The sequence below is a fragment of the Cnephaeus nilssonii genome (assembly GCF_951640355.1).
Source record: "Cnephaeus nilssonii genome assembly, chromosome: X".
NCBI classification, from domain to species: Eukaryota; Metazoa; Chordata; class Mammalia; order Chiroptera; family Vespertilionidae; genus Cnephaeus; species Cnephaeus nilssonii.
In genome coordinates, this window is record NC_137071.1 from 90266125 (window position 1) to 90290384 (window position 24260).

Sequence of the window (24260 nt, forward strand, 5' to 3'; positions counted from 1 at the left end):
CCTCCTAGACACCTTTCTGTGAATAAGGTAGTTATGAAGAGAAGTTAGAATTCAGCTTGCTGAATTTGTTTCTGTGTTTGTCAAAGGTGCCAAGACAATTCAATGAATAGCCTTTGTTGCATCATTTGTTGCTAGGTGCATGTCTAGGGATGCAAACTATGTTTCTACTAACTCTGGGATCCATGTCAGCAACAACTGGGAGATACATATGGTCTGATGAGTTGCTGAGGTTCTTAATGTTGAGCGTGTCCACTGCTGAACCTGGCTTGGTTCATGTTTTAAGGGACACCTTTGGGCTGAAAAGAAGCTTAACAAATAGACAAGTTGGATTCTGCTCCATGACACACAGGAAGCTTTCTTGGGGCCCTTCCAGCTTCCCTCTCCAAACTGAGCAGGAATGTTCAACAAGGGAGACTTACAGGATGCTTGTCATTTCTAATGGATTTTTAAAAATTGTCATTGTATCCTTAGCATCACCCCCCATTGGCTTGTGTACAGAGACACAAGTAGAGTGGTGAAAAGGGGAAAGGTCAGCTGAACAGCTATGATTTCATTTTGTATAGTATTAAATACATTATTTGATTTATATTCCCTCAAAGAACTGGCTGATTTAAGGACTTATTTGACTAAATCAAGCAGACACAGGCCTGGATATGTTCCTTAAAGTTGCTATATAGCCTAAGACACCAATCTTCCCTTTTCTACAGAGGTGAAAACTGAGGAGGAGGTCTCACTCCTTTTGAGAATTTGTGTTAAAGGATGAGTTAGATTGATGGCCTACTTCAATGATAAGCTAGCCCTAGAAGGAGGTTATGGAGCAGAGTGTATTTATACCCACAGACTGGCTTTTTCTGTTTTACACACAGCTTCAAGGTTGCTTACTCAGTGTTTACAGAGTGCCATGCAAGTGCCAAGGGATGTCTGTCATTGGATATATCAGGAAAGAGAATTGGAGGAAGGTATTTCTTGCAGATATGACACACATGGACAGGTTCATGGAGAAAAGTCGTTCAAGTCAAAGGGAGGAAGGGGTTGAAGAAATGAGGCATGTGGCAGGGAGATGAGATCTGGTGCTGGTGACTGGTGACCCTCACCACAGAATTCAGGTGTCTGTCATGGGCAACCGGGGATGGACTTATTCGTTGTAGTGCCAGAGGATCAGGGTCAGTTTGGGGTCAATACAAAAAAAGAAGTTTCCAACAACCTGCTTCTTCCAATGAATGACTTTCAAAAGCACCTGCTAGGGCCCCCAACTCAATTGATTCTGAGAGAAGAGGTTCCTAAGTTTGGTCAGCCAGTCCTTCCTGGCTGAAAATCTCTGAGTTATACATTTTGAGTTTGCTGTATTCTGAGGAATGGTTGATTAGCTTACATTTAAGGTTCTGCCCAAAGTTAATAAGTCCTGAGAAAGTTGACCTTGCCTTTGTGAAGTTTGTTTTTAAGAATCATAGCTTGTCCCAGCCGGTTTGGCTCAGTGGATAGAGCATTGGCCTGCGGACCCAAGGGTCCCGGGTTTGATTCCAGTCAAGGGCACATACCTCGGTCGCAGGCTCCTCCCTGGGCAGGTGGCTAGGTCGGGGCTCCTGCAGGAGGCAACCAATTGATGTGTTTCTCTCACATCGATGTTTCTCTCTGTCTTTCCCTCTCTCTTCCACTCTCTCTAAAAAAAAGAAAAAAGCAATGGAAAAATATTCCTGGGTGAGGATTATAAATAAATAGTGTTTTTTTTAAAAAAGAATCATAGCTTGCTGTGGTTTGTTAAATTTTTAATTGTGGAATTAAAAAAAAGCAAAAAAAATTGTGGTAGAAAGCACAAAACCTAATGTTTACCATTTTATACATTTATGAGTGTACAGTTCAGAAATTAAGTATATTCACATTGTTGTGCAACCATATTCACATTGTTGTGCAACCAATTTCCAGAAGTTTTTCATCTTGCAAAACTGGAACTCTGTACCCATTAAACACTAACTCCCCACAATCCCTCTCCCCTCAGCTCTTGAAAACAACAATTTTACTTTCTGTCTCTATGAATTTGATTAATCTAGACTTCACATAAATGGATTCATACAATATTTGTTTTTTTGTGATTGGCTTATTTCACTTAGCATAATGTCCTCAAGATTCATCTATATGATAATCACTTGCTAATATTTTAATTCTTATTTTTTCACATCTTGTAAGATTCCCAGGGTGGACATACCTTATTTGAAAACAAATTTAAAAATGTACATAACACATTGAGAGGCATAGTACAAGAGAGACTTAGAGAGAGAGGTAGGCAGGGGCCAGGTTAGGCTGGGCTTTGCAGGCTATAGTTTGGCATGTGGAGTTTATATTCAGTGTAGTGAGGAGGTCTTTGAGCAGGGAAATGATGTGCTGTGATGTTTGTTTAAAAAAGAAAAAGGGTATCTCCCTGCCTACTGTGTGAAGAATAGGTTATGGTGGGGAGAAGACTTAGAACGCCCAGGTGGATGGGTCTTATAGTTGTCCAGGCAAGAGATGATGGCTGCAGCGGAGATGTGGATAAGTGGGTGGACCAAGGGCATGTTGTGGAGGTAGACTGGACAGTTCTTGATGGTGATGTGGCTATGGAGTGTGGGAGAGATATCTAGGATGATGTGCAGTTTTCTGACTTGGACAATGGGTGGGAGTGAAACAGATGAGCCCAGGACAGGGTCTAGTTTGGTGGGGCAAGTGCAGGTATTTGGTTTTGGACATGCTGAGTATGAGGTGGCTTTGAGGCATTAAGGAGTGATTGGAAGGGGTGAGAGTGAAGGCATCGAGTAAAAACAGCCGTTTTATAAGTTTGGTTATGAAGAGGAGGAGAGAGAAGGCAGTGTCCATTTGTACAGTAAAAAATCAACTTTCTAGTTTAAAGTGGGAGAGATTTTAGCATGTTTAAAAATAGATGGGATAATACTTCCCAAATTGACCTACAGATTTAAGGCAATCTCAGTCAAAATCCCAGCTGTTGCTTTTGCAAAAATTGACAGGCAGATCCTAAAATTTATATGGAGATTCAAGGGACCCATAATAGCTAAGTTTTGAAAAACAAGAATGAAATTGGTGGACTCACACTCCCCAATTTGAAAACTTATTACAATACAGCAGAATTCAGGACTGGCTAGTACTCGCACAAGGATAATCCTATAGATCAATGGAATTGAATTGAGAGTCAAGAAATAAACCCTCAAATTTATGATCAGCCAAATTTTGACAAAGGTGCTAAGATAGTTCAATGAGGGAAAGAACAGTCTTTTCAACAAATAGTTCAGGGACAACTGGATTTCTATATATATATATATATATATATATATATATATATATATATATATATAAAAGAATTTGGATCCCTACCTCATACCATACACAAAATTACTCAAAATTGATCATAGATTTTTAATGTAAGAACTAAAACTATAAAACTCTTCTGAGCACCTTTGGGATTTTCTCTGAACAGCTGTGTGGAAAGAAAGAATAAAACTGTTCTTTTAGTTAGTGAGGTGACTTACGCAATTTATAATTTTTTTTAAATCCTCCTCCCACCTTTAAAATCCAGCTACTTTCCATGTATGTAGGACACATAGATACTTCCTAGGAATATGTAAAAATGCTTTTAGCAATGGCACCTGAATCTAAATCCTTCTCTTGTTTACCAAGTTTTCCTTTAAGTAGCAGGTAACTGGAGTGCAGCGTGTCCTGTGAATACCTGTAATCAAGCGCCTGGGTCGGACACTGCAGGTGTATTAATGGTGGTGGCTGTTTTGGACTGAAATGCTGATCCCTGGCTTCTGGCCTTTGCATCATTATTGTCCTCTCTGGGAGTGCTTTAAATTTATTCATGAAACTAGTGGGAGCTCAGGTGGCAATAGCTATATCCATTTAGTAATCAGAATAAGAGGAAAGCCATTTTCATGTTCCCTTACAATGCTGCAGTGCTTAGCTAACCTAGAGGATATTAATTACTCAGCATGCTTTGAGGTGTAAAAGTATACATTTAGCAAGACAAATGTGTTCAAATCTAGATTTAAACAACAAGAGTTAATTTAAAACAGTGCAAACTTTCAGGGAAATCAGGGACTAGCATAATTTAGCGTTTTTGGTTTGCTCCCACCCTCTCTAGCACCAGGTGGGAGACCTACTTGTTTGTGTTAAGGGAGAAAAGTTATTTTTACCAGAGACATTTGTAAAATTGACCATGCATGCCAATGAGTTTGTTGCATCTGCAGTGTTCAGGAATGTTTCCATGGCAGGCAGAGGCTTCCTGCAGCACAGAGGTTTGAAGTTGTTTTTCTGACCTGCAGGTTTTCCTTTTATTACTCACTAGAGGCCCGGTGCACGAATCCGTGCATGGGTGGGGCCCTGCAGGCCTGCCCCGATGGGGGCCCATCAGGCTGGGCCAGTGCGGGGAGGGGCTGCGGGCAGTTGGTGGCCGGCCCCACCCGTGATTGGGGTGTTGGGGGCTGATGGGGAGGTCAATCAGGGCCTGGATCAGGCTGGTTGGCTGCTGCAGTGCATGTCATAGCAAATGGTCGTTCTGGTCATTCTGCTGTTCCGGTTGCTGGGCTTTTATATATATAGATGGCCTTAGTGGCCCCCTGCTAGAGGGCAGGGGAAACACATGGCTTTTACAAGCTGCCCCATCAGGTGAGGTCTTTATTGTATTAAGGTGGAGCATCTTTCTTCTATAGCTTATTTCAGGTTAAATCAAGTTGTCCCCCTCACCCCTCCTTCTTTAGGTTCAATCTTTTAGGGCTGATTTTAGTCTTATTTTTTTAAAATATATTTTTATTGATTTCAGAGAGGAAGGGAGAGGGAGAGAGAGAGAGAAAGAAACATCCATGATGAGAGAGAATCATTGATCTGCTGCATCGTGCACGCCCCCTAATGGGGATTGAGCCCACAACCCGGGCATGTGCCCTGACCGGGAATCGAACCATAACCTCCTGGTTTGTAGGTCACTGCTCAGCCACTGAGCCACACCAGCCGGGCTAGTCTTATTTTCTGAACACAAGTGATTATGGGTGTACACCAGAGTCCTGTTAAATGTATTATGTTTTGACCCCTCAGGTAGGAATTTGATTCTTGCCCACCTTCTAGTGGGTCCTCCCTGCATTGGACAAATTTAAGTATAACATAGATGTTTATGGAAGCTCCATTTAGACAGACAAATGGAAAATCCGGAGATGTCATATCAATGATTTACCAGTCTCAGGTGTCCCTTGCATTCTTATTCATCCACAGAAAATGGCCAAGATTTTAAAATTTGAAAACAAAAGCAGTTTATGTGAGTTTTTATTCATTGAGGATTTGTACTGGACCCTTTCCAAAAAGAAAAAAAAATAGTAAGTTTCTCAGATGTACAAAGGAAAAAGGGAGATGAGAAACCATCCTTAGAGAGCAGGGGAATAGATGTAATTGGACACTTGAGAGGCACCCATCTCCATGGCTGAGTTGTGACTATAACTCCGAAATCTTCAGCAGCCAGAGGTCCATATCTCTGCAGTTCTTAATCCATCAGCAGAGAGCAGACATGTTCCTCTGCAGAGATGAGTTTGCTCTTGGCATGAAACCCAAATGGATTTGTCACAAAGTAATATCATGTACTATCTACTGGTGAGTTTGTGGGGAAAAGATCGAAGGTATTCTCACAGTATGGAGACACCCTTTGGATAATCACAATGAACAGAGAGTACCTCCTTGCTTCTAGGCCTGTGCATAGGCATAGAGATGACCAAGTCCTAGTCTCTGCTTCAAGCAGCTCACTGTCTAGAGCAGCACACTCCAATGGAACTTTCCATGATGATGGAAATATTCTCTGTCGGTGCCTTCGAACACAGTAGCCACCAGCCCCATGTGGCTATGGAGCACTTGGAATGTGGCTAGTGTGACTAAGGAACTGAAACTTAACATTTTTATTGGATTTTCATTAGTTTTAATTTAAACAGCCACATGTGGCTAGTGGTTCCCATGATGGACAGGACAGGGCTAGAGAGAATGAACATAGACACATACCTGCAAGGGTCAAGCTTTCAGGAAAAACTAAGTGGAGCAGGCAGGAGAACAGATGAGAGAGTGGCTAATTAAATAAAATCCAAATGAAAGACTACTTAAGGGGCACATCATGTGGGTGCTCTCATGGATCAGAGATTTCAATAAAGACAGGTGCTGGATCCTGCCAGTTCCTGGTGGAATTCTCTAGCAATTGCCTGCTGTGCCTTGTTTTACAGCTCTTGTAAAAGTTCACCCTTAGCTTTAGACCCCAGTCACGGTGGGTCAGGTTGCAATATGAGATCAAGTTTGTGTTCCCTCCCCAAGGGACAAAATCTACTTTAGGACAGACACAGGCTGCTGGGCTATCTGTGGGTAGAAGCAGCATTTTCCTTACTAAATGGATCTTCTCAAGGACATACACAAGGCTTTGTGTAATATTTCCAAAAGTTCTGCTCTATGAAAGGATGTTTTCATACAGGTGTGACCAGTTCACTACATGCTTTTTCCATTAAAACAAATTTTTGTGACCCTCTGCAGTGGAATGAGGTAACTTTTTCTTTTAGAAAAGCAAGCAAGAGTTTATTGACGGCAGCAAAAATATCATGAGGTCCCTTAGAGGTTGGGGAATATGTGCCTGCGGGGGGTCAGGGGGGCGAGAATGGCATGAGTGTGCTACCTGGAGGGAGAGTGGGCTGAATGAGGTAAATTTTCTGCCCAATACTTGAACACTGGTCCCCCAGATACACAGTGATTTGGGGCTTGTAAATTGAGCCTATGATGAATAAGCTGATTTCTAATGTGTGCCTGGTGCCAAAGGGTGAATCGGTGTTGTTAAAGTGGGGGAATCCTTGTCTGCCTGCACCCAAACTGAGTTGTTTAGTTACAGATTGTATAGAAGAGGTATGGAATACAACCCTACTTTAGACCATTTGAGATGTGGTATTTCTCATAAAAATATTTGTTCCCATCTTGATTTTAGCAGCTATGCTTGGTCGTACGCTCTGAAGTAGCCTTAAGAGCTCAGGATGTATAGATTGAGATAGAATGGTTTTGTCCACAGATGGTTTGGGTCTATTGAATCCAAGGTCAATGAGGGATTAAGAAATACTGCAAAACTGTGTTATATTGTTCCTAACTCTTTACTTGATGATATATAACAGAATGTGTCAGCAAACAGTAGTGGGATGGCTGAGGCTAAAAATATTACCCATGCAAGATGTTATTTGGAAGAACCGATTCTTCCAATTCTTGAGTTAGAAAGTAAGAATAGAGTTTTAAAGGAAGACCCAGTAGGATGATAGGCTTATGATTTTGGAGGGTTGATACAGAGCTTTTAAATTATCATTATCATAATCACAATAAGAGAAATACATGTACATATTAAAAACAAAAAAGGCAGAGAAGGGTTTAAATTAATAGTAAAATGTTCCTTCTTCCTGACCTCTATTTTTTCATTCTCTAGACATAACTACTGTTACCAAATTTTCTAGAAAATTTTTATGGATATGCATATAGATAAATGGAAAAACTCTCTGCACCTTGCTTTATTTATTTAATACTCTATCTTGGAGCCCTCTCCTACGTCATTATATAGGCTTTTGTCATCCTTTTTTCAATAGATTTTATTTTTTATAGCAGTTTTAGGTTCACAGCAATATTGAGCAGAAGGCATGGGGTTTTCTCATATACCTTCCGCCCTCATACGTGCACAGTCTCCTCCATTTTTTTTTTCATTTTTCATAAAGGTCTATTTTATTATTGGTGGGTAATGCATTTAACAGTTAAATACATTAAATAATGTATGGGTGACTGCATCCTCCATTATTAACAACCCCCACCAGAGTGGTACATTAATTATAATTGATTAATCTATATTGACACATCATTATCACCCAGAGTCTATAATTTACATTAGGGTTCACTCTTGGTGTTATATATTCTATGGTCTTGGACAAATATGTTTCTCACTTCTTTTTTCTGTTTAGTGACTTTTTTGGATTGATTTTAGTTATTGTTGTTGAACTTACATGTTTATTTATTTATTTATTTATTTATTTATTAAATATATATTTTATTGATTTTTTTACAGAGAGGAAGGGAGAGGGATAGAGAGTTAGAAACATCAATGAGAGAGAAACATCAATCAGCTGCCTCCTGCATGCCCCCTACTGGGATGTGCCTGCAACCAAGGTACATGCCCTTGACCAGAATCGAACCTGGGACCCCTCAGTCCGCAGGCCGATGCTCTATCCACTGAGCCAAACCGGTTAGGGCTTACATGTTTATTTTTTGAAAGAGTTGAGGTTACAGATCATACATCTCTTAGTGGTTACCCTTAATTTTTGCTATAGGAAATGGATATTAAAATACACTTTATTTTTATAACAGTTTTAGATTTAGAATGCAAAGCTAGTGCAGAAAGTTCCCATATGCTCCACACCTAGTTTCCCCTATTATTAATATAGTACATTTGAGCCCTTGCCAGTGTGGCTCAGTTGGTTGAGCATTGCTCCATGCACCAAAAGGTTGCCAGTTCGATTCCCTGTCAGGGCACATACCAAGGTTGCAGGTTTGATCCCCAGTCGGGATGCGTGTAGGAGGCAACTGATCTATGTTTCTCCCTCACATTGATGTTTCTCTTTCTTTGTGTGTGTCTCTCTCCCCCTCCTTCCCTACCCTCCCTCTTTTCCTTTCTGTCTCTCTAAAATAAACAAAAACATATAAAAATATGGCACATTTGTCACAATTAATGAACCAATATTGATACACTATTATAAACTAAAATTCATATTCCATTCAGATTTCCTTAGTTTTTATCTAAAGTCCTTTTTCTGTTCCAGAATCCAATCTAGGGTACTACTTGACTTTCCATAACTATATCTCCTTAGACTCTTCAGGCTGTTCCAGTTTCTTAGACTTTCTTTGTTTTTGATGATCTTGATAGTTTTGAGGAGTACTAGTCAAGTATTTTGTAGGATGCCTTCAATTGGAATTTGTCTGATGTTTTTCTCATGATTATACTTAGGTCATGTGTTTTTGAGAGGAAGGCTACACACATACTATAACGCCCTTCTCATCATATCATATCCAGGGTATATACACTATCAATATTACTCATCACTGTCCGTGTTAATCTTGATTATCTGACTCTCCAACAGTGAGAAACCTAGCTTCTACAATCCACCATTCATTTACTTATTCAGTTCCAGTGGGAATGCATAGCTGTTTGCTTGAGACTTGATAATGTATATACCCTCATGGGAAACTAGTACATGCTGATCTCAAGGGAATGATAGCTGTCAAATTCCAAAACAAGCAGCATTGGGCAGATGGAGTGGAAGATTCTTTGTGGAAAGCTTTTCCCCAGAGTCTTTTCAGTTATGTGTGATTGGTTAGAGCTACTATGCTAGGTGTAGTTGCTAGGGCCGTGGGGTACCCTAAGTTGACAAAATGCAGAGTAGCCTTTGTGAAACCTGGGGTGAGGTGAAAGATCTTAGCCCATTTTCAATGGAGCTTTGGGCTCCAATATTCCCTGTTGCAAAAGTCATACATAACATGTAGTAATATTTTTGTAAGATGGTACTTTATGTTCTATACAGTTGAGCCTTCCAACTTCTAATGGACTGAAGATTTTTTTTTTTTTTTGGTGGTGATAAGTTGTTTGTGGAAGGATATCAATTCATTATATCTTTGGGAGGCTTCAACTGATCTTCTTTTGTGGCATTACCTTCATGACACTAAAGAGAAATGACCATTACAAGAGAGTATTTTAGTATTATTTTGTTTCATGCAAAGATAGTTAAAATTAAAAATTTTTATTTTTATTTTTTAGGATCCGCAGACTTTGATTTCAATCTGAGTGATGCATTGAAAGAAACTTCCTCAGTAAAGCGTGAGTAGTAAATTAAATAATATTTTAAAAGCAAACAATAGCAATTAATATGTACCATCCACTCAGAAAACATACTCAAGGAAAACGGGTGGCTTGTATTGCACTTGATCGGATAAAATATGGGTATCATAAATTATATTATTCAAAAGAAAATCTGAATATTTAAAATTCTTTGTTTCTTTTGTGGAGAGTACCAAGCAATATGTTATAATTGATATAGCATTTTCTCCAGCTCTAGTCATAGCCTGTACTGGTATAACATGCCATCAGGCAGTGGCCTCCAAGCTCAGAATATAGTACTTCCCTAGCTCAGAATAAGGTACTTTGAAGTGAATAAGGGATTTGTTTCTCCTTTTAGATTTTAAAAAAAATAATGGCTTTACTTAAGATGGTGTCTGCATGTAATCTCTCAAATGGGAAGCTTTGTCATCAGCTTGTCTTTACATTTAAAAACATGTGTGAATGCTTAGAAAGTAAAGCTGAGATTTCCCTTGACCCCTCCCCATCCTACTAAAACCCACTCCCATCTCAAGAAGGAACTGATGATTAGTGTTCTATGTCGTTATGCACATCTATACACATAGTTGTTGTTTTTTGTTTGTTTGTTTTACATGTGTAGGGCTTTTTAATTTAGTTATATGCATATTCTTTCATAACTTGTTTTTTTAGTTAATATGTATCAAAAGACCTGAGTGAATATATTTATTTGTATTAGTTTCCTAGGGCTGCCATAACAAAGTACTACAAACTGGGTGGCTTAAAACCACAGAAATTCATTCTCTCAGAGTTCTGGAGGCCAGACATCCAAAATCAAGGTATTGGCAGGACCATGCTCCTTCCTAAGGCTCAAGGGGAGGTTCTTGCCTCTTCCCGATTCTGGTGGTGGTAGCAATCCTTGGTGTTCCTTGGTTTGCCGCTGTGGCATTCCAATCACTGCCTCCATCTTCACACAGCCTTCTCATTTGTGTGTGTCTTTTCCTCTTCTGTTTCTTATAAGTACAGTTTTTGTTGGATTCAGAACTCACCTGGGTGATCCTGAGTGGTATCATTTCCAGAACTTTAACTTAATTACATCTGCAAAGATCCTTTCTACAAATAAGGTCCTATTCCTGGGTTCTGTGGATTAGGTCTTGGCTATATAGTTTGGGGGCCACCATTCAACCTACTGCATTATTCATATACCTATATCTCAGACACAAACCTGTGCTTCATGGAACTAGCATTCCAGTGATGTGGCTATGGCCGTGGCCATTTTGTTACTGATGGACATGTGGTTTGTTTCTGTTCTGCACAATTACAAATAGGACTTCAGTGAACATTTCTTGTCCATATCCTTTGTGCCCAAGTACAGTGGAACTACAAGGCCAAAAGGTATATTTATTTTATATTTTAACAGATTTTGCCAAATTATTTCCAAAATGAATTTACCATTATGTACTCCCATTGATACTGTTATGATAGTACCTTTTATCTCAGCCTCACACCACCACCAGATTTTACCAATCAAAAACATTTTACCAATATGATGGACAAAATACCTTATTGCTTATTATGCATTTACCTGATTATACTAAGATGGAGTATTATCTACACTAATAAAAGAGAAACATGCAAATAACCATCACTCTGCTATGCTCACAAGCCACGCCCACCAGCCAATCAGGAGTGAGTATACAAATTAACCCAACCAAGATGGCGGCCGGCCACGGAGCTGGAACAAGCAGGAGGCTTGGGTTGTCCTGGCAATGGAGGAAGCCAAGCTTCTCACCCGTGCTGGCTGGCCCTGGCCTCCGCTCAAGGCTACAACGTTTTAATTATAGAAGATAAATAAATCCTAGATACTTGCATCCAGCCGGCCCTGGCCTCTGCTCAAGGAGGCGCTGAAAAAAAAAAAAGAAAAAGAAGAAAAGGAGGGTCTGGGACCTTGGGTCGCCGGGGTGGGGGGTGATCAGGCCAGGATGGGATGGCAGGGGCCATTGGGGGTAAGCAGACCAGCAGGGGGGCCAGTTGGGGGTGAGCAGGCCATCAGTAGGGGTCAGTTGGAGGTGATGAGGACAGCGGGGGGGCAGTTTGGAGTGAGCAGGCCAGTGGGGAGGGAAGGTGGGGGCGAGCAGGCCAGCAGGGGGGGCAGTTGGGGGTGATCAGGCTGGTGAGGGGGCATTTGGGGGCGAGCAGGCTGGTGGCAGGGGGCAGTTGGGGGCAAGCAGGCCAGCAGGCAGAGTGGTTAGGGGCAATCAGGAAGGCAGGCAGGCAGGTGAGCAGCTGGAGCCAGCAGTCCTGGATTGTGAGAGGGATGTCCGACTGCCGGTTTAGGCCCGATCCCTGTAAACTAGCAGTAGGACATCCTTCAAGGTGTGTCCTCGAAGCAAGGAACACCCCCCCGCCCCCCCCCCCCCCCCCCCCGTGCATGAATTTCGTGCATCGGGCACTAGTCCTATATAATAAAAGGCTAATATGCAAATCTACTGAATGGCAGAATGACTGGTCGCTATGATGAGCACTGACCACCAGGGGGCAGATGCTCAATGAAGGAGCTACCCCTGGTGGTCAGTGTGCTCCCACAGGGGAAGCACCGCTCAGCCAGAAGCCCTGAGCTGGCTTAGGCCGTCAGTCAGACATTCTCCGAGGGCTCCTGGACTGGGAGAGGGTGCAGGCTGGGCTGAGGGATGCCCGCCCCGCCCGCCCCGCCCGCCCCCCCCCCCAGTGCACAAATTTCATGCACCGGGTCTCTAGTTTTATATATTTACTAGAGGCCCAGTGCATGAAAATTCATGCACTGGAGGGGGGCAGTCCTCAGCCCGGCCTGCCCCCTCTCACAATCCAGGAGCCCTCAGGGGCAGGAGATGACCTGGCGATCACACCTCTGCTGCTGCCACTGCCAGCAGTGCAAACCTCGGCCGGCCCTGAGCCTCGGGCGGCCCCGGGAGGCTAGGCAGCCGCCATCTGAGGCTTGCCTGCGCCTCACCCTGGGTGGCTGAGCAGCCGACATCAGAGGCTTGCCTGCACCTCGGGCTGGCCCTGGGCATCTGGGCAGCCGCCATCCGAGGCTTGCCTGTGCCTCGGGCCAGCCCTGGGTGCCTAGGGGGCTGAGGGGATTGGGCGCCACCATCTTGTGGCTGTGGGTGCCACCATCTTTGAGGGCATGACAATCAATTAGCATATTCCATCCTTATTGGCTGTGGGTGCCACCACCTTTGTGAGGGAGTGATGGTCAATTAGCACATTCCTACTTTATTAGATAGGATTGACCATTTGCATTTTTCTCTTTGGTGAATTATCTCTTCATATTCTTTCCTCATTTTTCAACTGGGTTATTGGTCTTTTTTTATGGGTTTGTGGGATCCCTTTGTATATTGTGGATTGAGAAAGGCAGGAGCTCTGGGGTCAGATTTCCTGTATCTGTATCCTGCCTCTGCACTAATTAATTATCACCTTGGGCGAGTCACCTGACTTTTCTGCTCCTCAGTTTTCTCATGTGTTACATGAGGCTAATAATAAGCACTACCTCCTAGGATTATGGTAAGGATTAGATGAGCTGGCCCATGTGAAGAACTATGCACAGGACTTGATATAAGGTGAGTGTTCAGTAAGTGTGTATCATTATTGTTGTTCTTCGACTGATTTGATTGGAAGGATTGGGTCTCCAGTGTAAGAGTAAGGCATACATAAGAAATGCTCACCTGCTTACATTGATCAACAGACTAAATGCAATTTCCCGTCAAAATCCCAGCTAGAGTTTTGCAGAAATAGACAAGCTGATCCTAATTTCAAAGGACCCAGAATAACTAAAAAAAAAAAATCTTGCTAAAGAAGAAAAAGTTGGAGGACTCACACTTCTCAATTTCAGAACTTACTACAAATCTGCAATAATCAAGTAGTATGGTACTGGCATAAAGATAGACATAGAGGTCAATGGAATAGCATTGAAAGTCTAGAAATAAACCCTTGTATCTATGACCATTTTATTTATTTCTTTATTTGTTGTTGTTGTTGTTAATCCTCACCCAAGGATATTTTTCGATTGATTTTTAGGGAGAGTGAAAGTGAGAGGGAAGGACAAAGAGAAACATCGATGTGAGAGAAACACATTGATTGGCTGCCTCCCGCATGAGAGGAGCCTACAACCAAGGCACATGCCCCTGACCAGAATCGAACCCAGGACCCTTTGGTCTGCAGGCTGAGCTCTATCCACAGAGCCAAACCAGCCAGGGTGACCATTTGATTTTTAAAATTTTTTTCTATTTCAGAGAGGAAGGGAAAATGAGATAGAAACATCAGTGATGAGAGATAATCATTGATGGGCTGTCTCCTGCCTCCTGCCTCCCACAACCTGGAAATGTGCAAGGAGGTCACAGTCCACAGGCCAATGCTCTATCCACTTAGCCAAACTGGCTAGGGCTATTTACTATTATATTGTAGCACATATTATAAAGAATCACTCCTGGTAGGAATGCCATATTGCTGATAGTGTTTGCTGAACAGCAAAGAATCCTTTCTAAGTTTTATTTTGAGAAAGGCTTCATAGAAATAGGTTTCTTTACTTTAGGAACTCATTGCTTTAGCGAAGTTAACTACTCTTCTAATTCCTTTATAAGTAACTAGAGTTTCCTCATCTCACTTATCCTATTTAAAGGCTAACAACAAGATCTGTTGTTAATATTATCATAAAAAGTGCACAGATCCAAGCTCATGTTCTATATCACCACAGGCTCAGGCTCTGACAGAGCAACTGGTTCCACATGCAGGTAAGGAATGCCCTTTCTTGAAATGGCACCTGAAGATCTTCAGAGAAACCAGACTTTTCCAGAAACTGCATAGTAGGGCAGAACTCCCCAAAGCTGTAGTAATCAAGACTTGTGTGATATTGGCATAAGGATAGACATGTGCAGCAATCAAACAGAAATGAGAGTTCAAAAATAAACTTTTACATCTACTATGAGTTGATTTTTTTTTAAACTGGGAAAACAACTATTTTTATGCCAGAGCTGTTCAAGTCATACAGATTTTAAGCTAATATTATATAATAATGGTTTTAGTAATATAATTTCTTTTTCCTATTTATACATATCATCATAATATAAATATACATAAAGAGCCTCATTTAGACAGGTAAGCGGTACTTCCTCATTTTACAGGTGCAAAGTCAAATGGAAATTATAGGCATAAAATCATCTCTAAACTGATGAGCTAGATTAAAGAAATATATATGATGACAGCAGGTTATCATATGTGGTTCTCTTATTATAAAAATTTGTCCAGTCCAGCTGGTGTTGCTCAGTGGTTGATCATCAACCATTGAGCCAGGAGGTCATGACCCATGAACCAGGAGGTCACGGTTCAATTCCTGGTCAGGGCACATGCCTAGATTGTGGGCGCGATCCCCAGTGTGGGGCATGCAGGAGATAGCTGATCAATTATTCTCATCATTGAGATGTTTCTATCTTTCACCCCTTACTTCCTCTCTCTGAAATCAATAAAAAACATTTTTTTTAAATCCATCCACTGGTGTGATCTTCATATTGAGCTATACATTAGTGTGCACAAAGCCTTCTCAAAAAGTAAACATGATCATTTTAAAGGAAAGACTTTCCATGTTCTCAACTTCCATATATATTTTGCTAAAACTGAACTGTGGTAGAATGCACATGGAGTTGTGGTGATGGTCTCCTTTCCTACCCTTCCCTCGTTATAAAAAAACTATTTACTGAAGTAAAATTCACATAACAAAATTAGCTATTTTAAAGTGAACAATTCAATAGCATTTAAAGAAATTCACAGTGTTGTGCCCCTCCATCCAGTTCCAAATCATTTTTGTCACTAAAAGTAATATCCCTTACTCATTGAACAGCTTCTCCTCATTTGCCCCTCTCCTATCCCTAGACAATCAGTCTACATTCTATATCAATTGATTTTTCTGTTCTGGATATTTCCAGTAGATATTATCTTACAATATGTGGACCTTTTGTCTCTGGCTTCTTTCACATGGTATAATGTTTTGGAGGTATGTCTACCTTGTAGCATAAATCAGTGCTTCACTCCTTTTATGCCTGTTTATTATTTCATTATATGAATACACCACAATTTGTTCATCCATTCATTATTCGATGGCCATTTGGCTGTTTCTTTCTTTTGGCTATTGTGAATAGTACTGTTATGAACATGCATGCACATGTTCTTATTTGAATACCTGTTTTTAATTCTTTTGGGTATATATCTAGGAGTGGAATTGTAAGGTTGTATGGTCATTCTATGTTTAACTTTTTGAGGAACTGCCAAACTGTAAGGTTGGTGGTCAGTCATTCCTGAATTTAGTAATTTAGGTCTTTCTTTTTATCTTGGTCAGACTGCTGACAGGTTGTCAATTTTGTTGAAAGAATCAACTTTTTGGTTTTGTTTACTTTCTCTATTATTTTATATTCTCTGATTCATTTATACTATAATAATTTCTTTTTCTGCTTGGTTTAGGTTTAGTTTCTTCTTTTTCTAGTTTGATAATGTGAAAGAATTAGACTTTTGATTTGAGATATATTTTTTTTAATGTAGTTGTTTACAATTACAAATTTTCCTCTTAGCACTACTTTTACAGCAACACATAAGTTTTGGTATATTGTGTTTTCATTTTCATTCATCTCAAAGTGTTTTATAATTTCCATTGTGGTTTTTCTTTGACCCATTGGCTACTAAGAGTGTGTTGTTAAATTTCCATATACTTGTGAATTTTCCAAATGATCTTCTGTTAATGATGACTATTTTCATCCTATTGTGGTTGGGGAATACAATTTGTATTATTTCAGTCTTTTTAAAAATGTTGAGATTTATTTTGTAGCCTAGCATATTGTCTATCCTGGAGAATATTTCATGTGTTCTTGAGTAGAATGTATTTTCTTTTATTGGGTGGTATATTCTATATATGTCTGGTGGTCTAGTGTTGCTCAAGTGACATCTTTCCTTTCTGATTTTTTGTTTTATGATGGAAAGGACGGTATTGAAATCTCCAACTATTTCTGACAGGTTGTCTGTTTTCCCCCTCAATTTTGTCATTTTTGCCTCATGTATTTGGGGGCTTTGTTGTTAGATACATATATGCTTTTTGGTTGTTTTTTTTGTTGTTAATCTTCACCTGAGGATATTTTTCCATTGATTTTTGGGGAGAGAGAGGGAAAGACAGAAACATCGATGTGAGAAAAATAAATTGGTTGGTTGTCTCCTGCACGAACCCCGACCAGAGCCCAGGACAGGGAGGAGCCTGCTGCCAAGGTATGTGCCCTTGAACAGAATGGAACCCGGGACCCTTTGGTCCACAGGCTGATGCTCTATCCACTGAGAAAAACTGGCTAGGGCCATATATGGGTTTTTTTTAATCTTTATTGTTCAGATTATTACAGTTGTTCCTCTTTCCCCCCCATAGCTCCCCCCCACCCAGTTCCCACCCCACCCCATGCCCTTACCCCCCCACTGTCCTCATCCATAGGTGTATGATTTTTGTCCAGTCTCTTCCCGCACCCGCCACACCCCTTTCCCCCCAAGGATTGTCAGTCCACTCCCTTTCTATGCCCCTGATTCTGTTATATTCACCAGATTATTCTGTTCATCAGATTTTTTATTCACTTGATTTTTAGATTCACTTGTTGATAGATATGTATTTGTTGTTTACCTTTTTCTTCTTCTTCCTCTTCCTAAGAATACCTTTCAGCATTTCATATAATACTGGTTTGGCGGTGATGAACTCCTTTAGCTTTTTCTTATCTGTGAAGCTCTTTATCTGACCTTCCATTCTGAATGATAGCTTTGCTGGGTAGAGTAATCTTGGTTGTAGGTTCTTGCTATTCATGACTTTGAATATTTCTTGCCACTCCCATCTGGCCTGCATAGTTTCTGTTGAGAAATCAGCTGACAGTCGTATGGGTGCTCCCTTGTAGGTAACTAACTGTTTTTCTCTTGCTGCTTTTAATATTCTCTCTTTATCTTTTGCTATTGGCATTTTAATTATGATGTGTCTTGGTGTGGTCCTCTTGGGATTCCTTTTGTTTAGGGTTCTGTGTGCTTCCTGGACTTGCAAGTCTATTTCTTTCACCAGGTGGGGGAAGTTTTCTGTCATTATTTCTTCAAATAGGTTTTCAGTATCTTGCTCTCTCTCTTCTTCTGGCACCCCCATAATTCGGATGTTGGTATGCTTGAAGTTGTCCCAGAGGCTCCTTACACTATCTTCATATTTTTGGATTCTTTTTGCTTTTTGCTTTTCTGGTTGGGTGTTTTTTGCTTCTTTGTATTTCAAATCTTTGACTTGATTCTTGCAATCCTCTAGTCTGCTGTTGGATCTCTGTATATTATGTTTAATTTCAGTCAGTGTATGCTTAATTTCTAGTTGGTCCTTTTTCATATCCTCAAGGGTCTCACTAAATTTATCAGCCTTTACTAGAAAATTCTTGAAAAACCTTATAACCGTGGTTTTGAACTCTATATCCAGTAGTTTGCTTTCCTCCATTTCTTTCATTTGTGACCTGTTTCTTTGTCTCCGCATTTTGGCTGCTTCCCTGAGTTGATAGAGTGGCTTTGTGTGCTAGGTGTCCTATAGGGCCCAGTGGCTCAGCCTCCCCAGTTACCTGAGGTGGACACTCTTGGTGCACCCCTTTGTGGGCTGTATGCAAAGTCTTGTTGTAGTTAAGCCTTGATTGTTGTTGGTATCATTGGGAGGAATTGACTTCCAGGCCAATTGGCTGTGAGGATTAGCTGTGTCTATGATGGGAGAACTTCTGTGCTGGAGACACCCTTATGGGGCAAGACTTGCTTCAGTGGGGCTTTGGTGCTCACTGAGTCTGCCCCCTGAGTGTGTTCCTTATGTATCTGAGGAGTTGTAATCTGGATGGTCCTACTCTGACCCCTGGGTACACTGGCTCTTGGATCTACAAGGAGGTGCTAATTTATCCTCTGCCTGAGGCCACCCAGCAGGAACTATGGAGAGATCTACAGATTCCTCTTCTTTGTTTGGATTTTGGAGGTGCCCAGATGAGGCCCAGCTGTGAAGCAATGCAAGCTGCTGTGGGGCCTTGGGCCTTCTTTTGGATGTTCTGGGTCTTTCTGACTCAGCTGCAGTTTGTTAGGTAAGTTTAGATTTCAAAGGACCAGGCCATTCATATGCAAAAGCCTCTGCGCACAGCTTGGATGGGGCGGAATCTCAGGGCGGAGCAAACAGCAATGGCTTCCTGTCAGCCCTGACCTAAGAGGCCCCCGGGTCTCAGTGTCCCTTGGTAATCACTGCAAGCACCTCTGAGAGAAAGCCACCCTGGAGTTCCGCCCACTGCCAGACAGTCCAGTTTCTCCCCGTATGATTCTGGGTCCCCAGAGTCTCGCCCGGAACTGGAGTTCAGAGCAGACAGGAGCTTGTGTCTCCCTGTGGATTGAAAAAGCCAGCCACGTACTCAGTTGCCAGCCCTCTCCACGTGTGCGCCTCCATACCTCTGGACTTGACTTCCACAGCTCCTCTGAGACTCAGTGTGCTTTTCTCTTCCCTTCTAGTTGTAGAATTTCTACTTAGCCAGCCTTCCTGTGGTTCTGGATGATGTCCGTTTTGTCTTTTAGTTGTAGTTTTGAAGTGGTTGTGCACGGCAGCAAGTTCAGGTGTTTACCTATGCCGCCATCTTGGTTTCTCTTGGTCGGGCCATATATGTTTTAAATTGTATTTCTTCCTGCTGGCTTCATCCTTTCATCATTATAAAATGTCACTCATTGACTCCTGTAATAATGTTTGTCTTAAAGTCTCTTTTATCTGATGTCATTACTCCAGCTCTCTTATGATTGCTATTTGCATTCTATAGCTGTATCTATCCTTTTACTTTAAATTAATTTCTATTTTGTGTGTTTTTTCCCTGAGTAGTCAATAATTATTGAGTGATTGCTGTATATAAACCTAAACCTGTTTCATCTCTTCTTTCCCATTACTCAAATTTTCTTTCTCCATACTACTTCCAATAGTTGTAACAGTTACAGTATAGTCTTGATGTTTAAGAAAAGAAACTATTGGAAAACTTATACATGGCATGCCTTGTAATTAATGTGAAAGAATTCCACAAATTTAAGGAATATGGTTAAGCCCACAGACCTAATATTGGCAGTAGTTGCCACACTGATATAAAATATTTCCTTGGTGCTATAACCACTTTAAGTTTATAAGACACTCCCATACTCTACGGGGAACATAACTTCCATCCACCCATTGGCGGTAGTGTCTGTGGTTATGCTGCCAGGTTGATAGTGGTTTAAACCAAGGCTTGAAGCTCACAAGGGTCATGGTCCAACTCTGGAATTCACTGGACCATGTAGCCACCTCTAGCAGATCTGGGAGGAAGCCCCAGCTCCATTAGTCACAAGTTGCATGTGGGACAACATCCACCTCACCACCCATCCTCTGAAGAAATGTGAGCAAAACTTGTCTCATTTAAACCTCCTACATCTCCTTGTCATCCTTCTCTAAGTGATTCTCAGAGGCCTACGAGGAGCCTCAAGGACCAAGACCAGAGTACACTACTCATGATGTGACTTCTCTGAGCCATGAAGTGGCTGCTGTATTTTGTTACTAAATGTGCTTCTCTTGCTGTCCCCCTCCCTCTTTTAGAGAGATGGGACCATGTCACTACCACAACCAAGAGGCCTGGAACGACCAGAGCTCCGGCAAAGCCTGCAGGTAACATGCTACTCTAATGAGGGCAATGAGGAAAGACCCCGTGGACCTCCCTCTGGGGTAGTATAGTCTCCAGGTGAATTACCCATAGTTTTAAGCCCTGTATATGCAATGCCAACCAAGACCTTTATCTGAACATTGGATTTTACTTAATAGAGGATATAGCTGCCAAATCACTGTGACTTTTTTTTTTATGAAAAGTTTTGCTTGGGAAAATTTCAAGAGAAAAACCCATTTGGATTTTCTTCCCCTTTCAACCATTTCACATTCTAAAATCAGGGCAGGTGTAATTGTATAGGTTTATCACCCCCCCCACCCCCCCACCCCCGTCAAATGCTTTCTTAGGCAGTTGGAACATTTTGGATTACATTTATTTTACAGTGTAATTTTCAGTAAAGGATTTTGGAACTTGAGTCTTCTTTGTGACTTTTTCCTGAAGTTGTTTTAACCTTTGTCCAGATGGGCCATCTTACTATTTGGACATCTTCACTGATATAAAGACAAACTTAGCATTGTGGTGGGAGGTACAATCATTGCTTCCATCAGGCAACTTGTTACTAGTATTTAGGAGCATGCTACCATGTTCCTTGAAGTAGGGTTACCTTTATTCTAAAGAGACAGTCTTGAATCAAGAGAGATTTACTGCTGCTTTATGATTTGCCCTTGTGTCTTCACATTTCCACCTTCAAAAGGGTGGTTTGTGTGTGTGTGTGTGTATGACTATGAAGACTCCCTCTTGATTGTCCAGTTTATGCCCTCTATGAAGCTGGTTTTGAATATTGGGTTAATATCTGTAATCAGTGAGTATGCTGTGGTCTGACTGCTGGCCTAAGGAAAGCATATATAGAAATATAAAAAGTAGAAAGTCCTCCTATATAGTAAAAGCCTAATATGCTAAGTGTCTGGTCGTCTGGTCAACTGGTCGGCCGTTCAACCAATCAAGGCGTAATATACTAATGATATGCTAAGGCCCCTCAACCGCTTGCTATGATATGCACTGACCACCAGGGGTCAGCCAGTCAACTGGTCAGCCAGTCGCTATGACATGCACTGACCATGAGGGGTCAGATGATCCGACTGGTAGGTTAATTTGCTGCTGGGGTTTGGCCAATCAGGACTGAGCAAGATGGACTGGACATGCCCTGGAGCCCTCCCACAGTCCCTTCCCGGCTGGCCAACCTCCTGCATCTCTCCCTGGCCCTGATTGTGTACTGGTGGGGTCCCTCGGCTTGGCCTGTGCCCTCTCGCAATCTGGGACCTCTCGGGATGTTGGAGAGCCAGTTTCGGCCCAATCCCACAGGCCAGGCCGAGGTACCCCACTGGTGCATGAGTTCGTGCACTGGGCCTCTAGTGGTAATATAATGCAAAGGCAGAAAACAGTAACTTGCTCCATCCTGCTGGTGTTTTCGTTATTGATATCTGTAGAAGGAGTTAGAACCCAATTTAAGGTTGTTTTTTTTTTTTTGTCTTAATCCATTGATTAACTGAGCTCATGGGTGTAGTTTTGTCTTTTGGGAATCTTGCACCCAGTTGTTAATCGGTTGGCTGTTTCTTTATGTTTTGGTGCCCATTGAAGGTGATGATTTTGACTTGGCTGATGCTTTGGGTGATCGAGATGATGGCCGCAGGAAGCCAAGTGCGGGAGGAGGAGGTAAGTTGTAGCTGGTTGAAAGCACTGGCCAGCACTGTAGCTCACTGGTTGAGTTGTAGCTCATTCACTACTACAGCCCACAGAGCCACTCCTGGCCTGGCAGAGCTGGGGGCACTTCAAGGCACAGGAGAACCCTAAAACAGTGTTCTCAAACTTTTTGGACCCCCCCAAATTATTGAGGATCTCAAGGGTTTTTGGTTTTGTGGGTTACATCTGTCAATATATATCATCTTCACCCTAGCCCAAGCATGTAGGAGGTAGCCAATTGATGTTGATGTTTCTCTCTCATCGATATTTCCATCTCTCCCTCTCCCTTCGTATCACTCTAAAATCAATAAAAACAGCCCTGTCCAGTTTGGCTCCGTGGATAGAGTGTTGGCCTTCAGACTAAAGGGTCACAGGTTCTATTCTGGTCAAGGGCACGTACCTCGGTTGCAGGCTCCGTCCCTGGCATGGTGCATGCAGGAGACAACCAATCGATGTGTCTCTCTCACACCTATGCTTCTCTCTCTGTGTCTCTCCCCCTCCCTTCCACTCTAAAAATCAATGGAAAAAACATCCTCAGGTGAGAATTAAACAAAAACAAAAAAAAGTGAAGTCAAATGAATAAAAGCATATTTTTAAAAAACACACACATTTAGTATCTTACAGCTCTAGAGATCAGAAATATGATCTGGGTTCCACTGGGATAAAATGAAGGTACTGACAGGTCTGCATTCCTTTTGGGGGTTCTAGGGGAAAATCTGTTTCCTTGTCTTTTCCTGACTCTAGATGCCACCTACATTTCTTGGTTTGTGGCTGCTTCCTCCATCTTTAAAGCCAGCAGTATAGCACCTTTAAATTTCTCTCTCACTCCCATCCCTGCTTCCATCATCACATCTACTTCTCTGACTCTTTTGCCTCCATCTCTTTCCCTTATACGTGCTTTTATAATTACATTGGTTCTACTTGGAGAATCCAGGATAATCTCCCCATCTCAAGGTCCTTAGCTTAATCACATCAGCAAAGTTCCTTTCCCCAAGTAAGGTAATACAGTTACACGTTCAGTATTGTTGGCAGAATTCATTTCTGTGCAGTTATAGAACTTGTATCTACTTCTTTAAGGTTAGCAAGAGAATCAGAGTCTGTTTCCTCTAATGTCAGCCCAGGGAAGGCCTAAACTCTCTTTTCAAGGGCTCACCTGATTAAATCATACACAATATTCTCCATTTTGAGTAATTTAGTCATACTGATTGGGCATCTTAATTCAGCCTGCAAAATCCCTTCACCTCTGCCATATGTCATTACCTGATTATGGGAGTGAAATGGTCCCTCTCATACTCAAAGGGCTGGGATTAAATGGGGTATGTATACCAGCAGGGCAGGAGTCTTGGCAACTATGTTAGAGTTCTACTTACCCTATTTATCTAGGACATTAAGTGAAACTGGCATTCTCTTTCAACTGCTATTGTATAGTGAAGAATCTAATGGCTCCTTGTACTGTTTGGTGTTACTGCCTTGGTTCATTCTAGGGCCAGGTTTACTCGCCCTTGCTTTTACATCATAGTGCAAATATCAACCCTGTTAAAAGGGCAAAGAATATCTGAGGCTGGTTATGAAAATAGTTATGACCTCATGGACCCCAGAGGTCCATGGAACAAACTTTAAGAACTTTCTGAGAAGATGACTACATATTTATGTAGCATTCGTATGTTTCCCTTCAAATCACTGAGCTCTTCAATATTAATGTGCAATGCGCATATATTTGTGGAGTTGGGGCAGGAAGGTCATTTTTATATGTCTTCTGTGTATTAAGTTACACTTTTATAATTTCACTTTTGTGATAATCATATAAATTAGTTAAACCTTTTAGGAGAGCAATTTGACAAAGTCTTTGAATGAGCAGTTCTACTTCAAAGCATTTTCCCTCTAGGTGCACTTAAGTATGTGTGCAGAGATACAGTTGGAATAGCTTTTGCAGCTTTCTTGTGTTTTGTATCCATCTAAAATTACTCTCACCAGGCCGGTGTTACTCAGTGGTTGAGCATCAACCCAGGAACCAA

General features: G+C 41.5%; 1 protein-coding gene across 1 annotated transcript in view; it reads left to right on the plus strand.

Annotated features, from left to right (window-relative positions):
- CD99L2 (CD99 molecule like 2) overlaps nucleotides 1–24260 on the plus strand; it is a 100171-nt gene that overhangs the window by 48918 nt on the left and 26993 nt on the right. The window contains exons 2-4 of the mRNA XM_079764271.1: nucleotides 9830–9889; nucleotides 20502–20570; nucleotides 22144–22218. Coding sequence (XP_079620397.1) covers nucleotides 9830–9889; nucleotides 20502–20570; nucleotides 22144–22218 — 204 coding nt within the window. The remainder of the gene's footprint in view (nucleotides 1–9829; nucleotides 9890–20501; nucleotides 20571–22143; nucleotides 22219–24260) is intronic.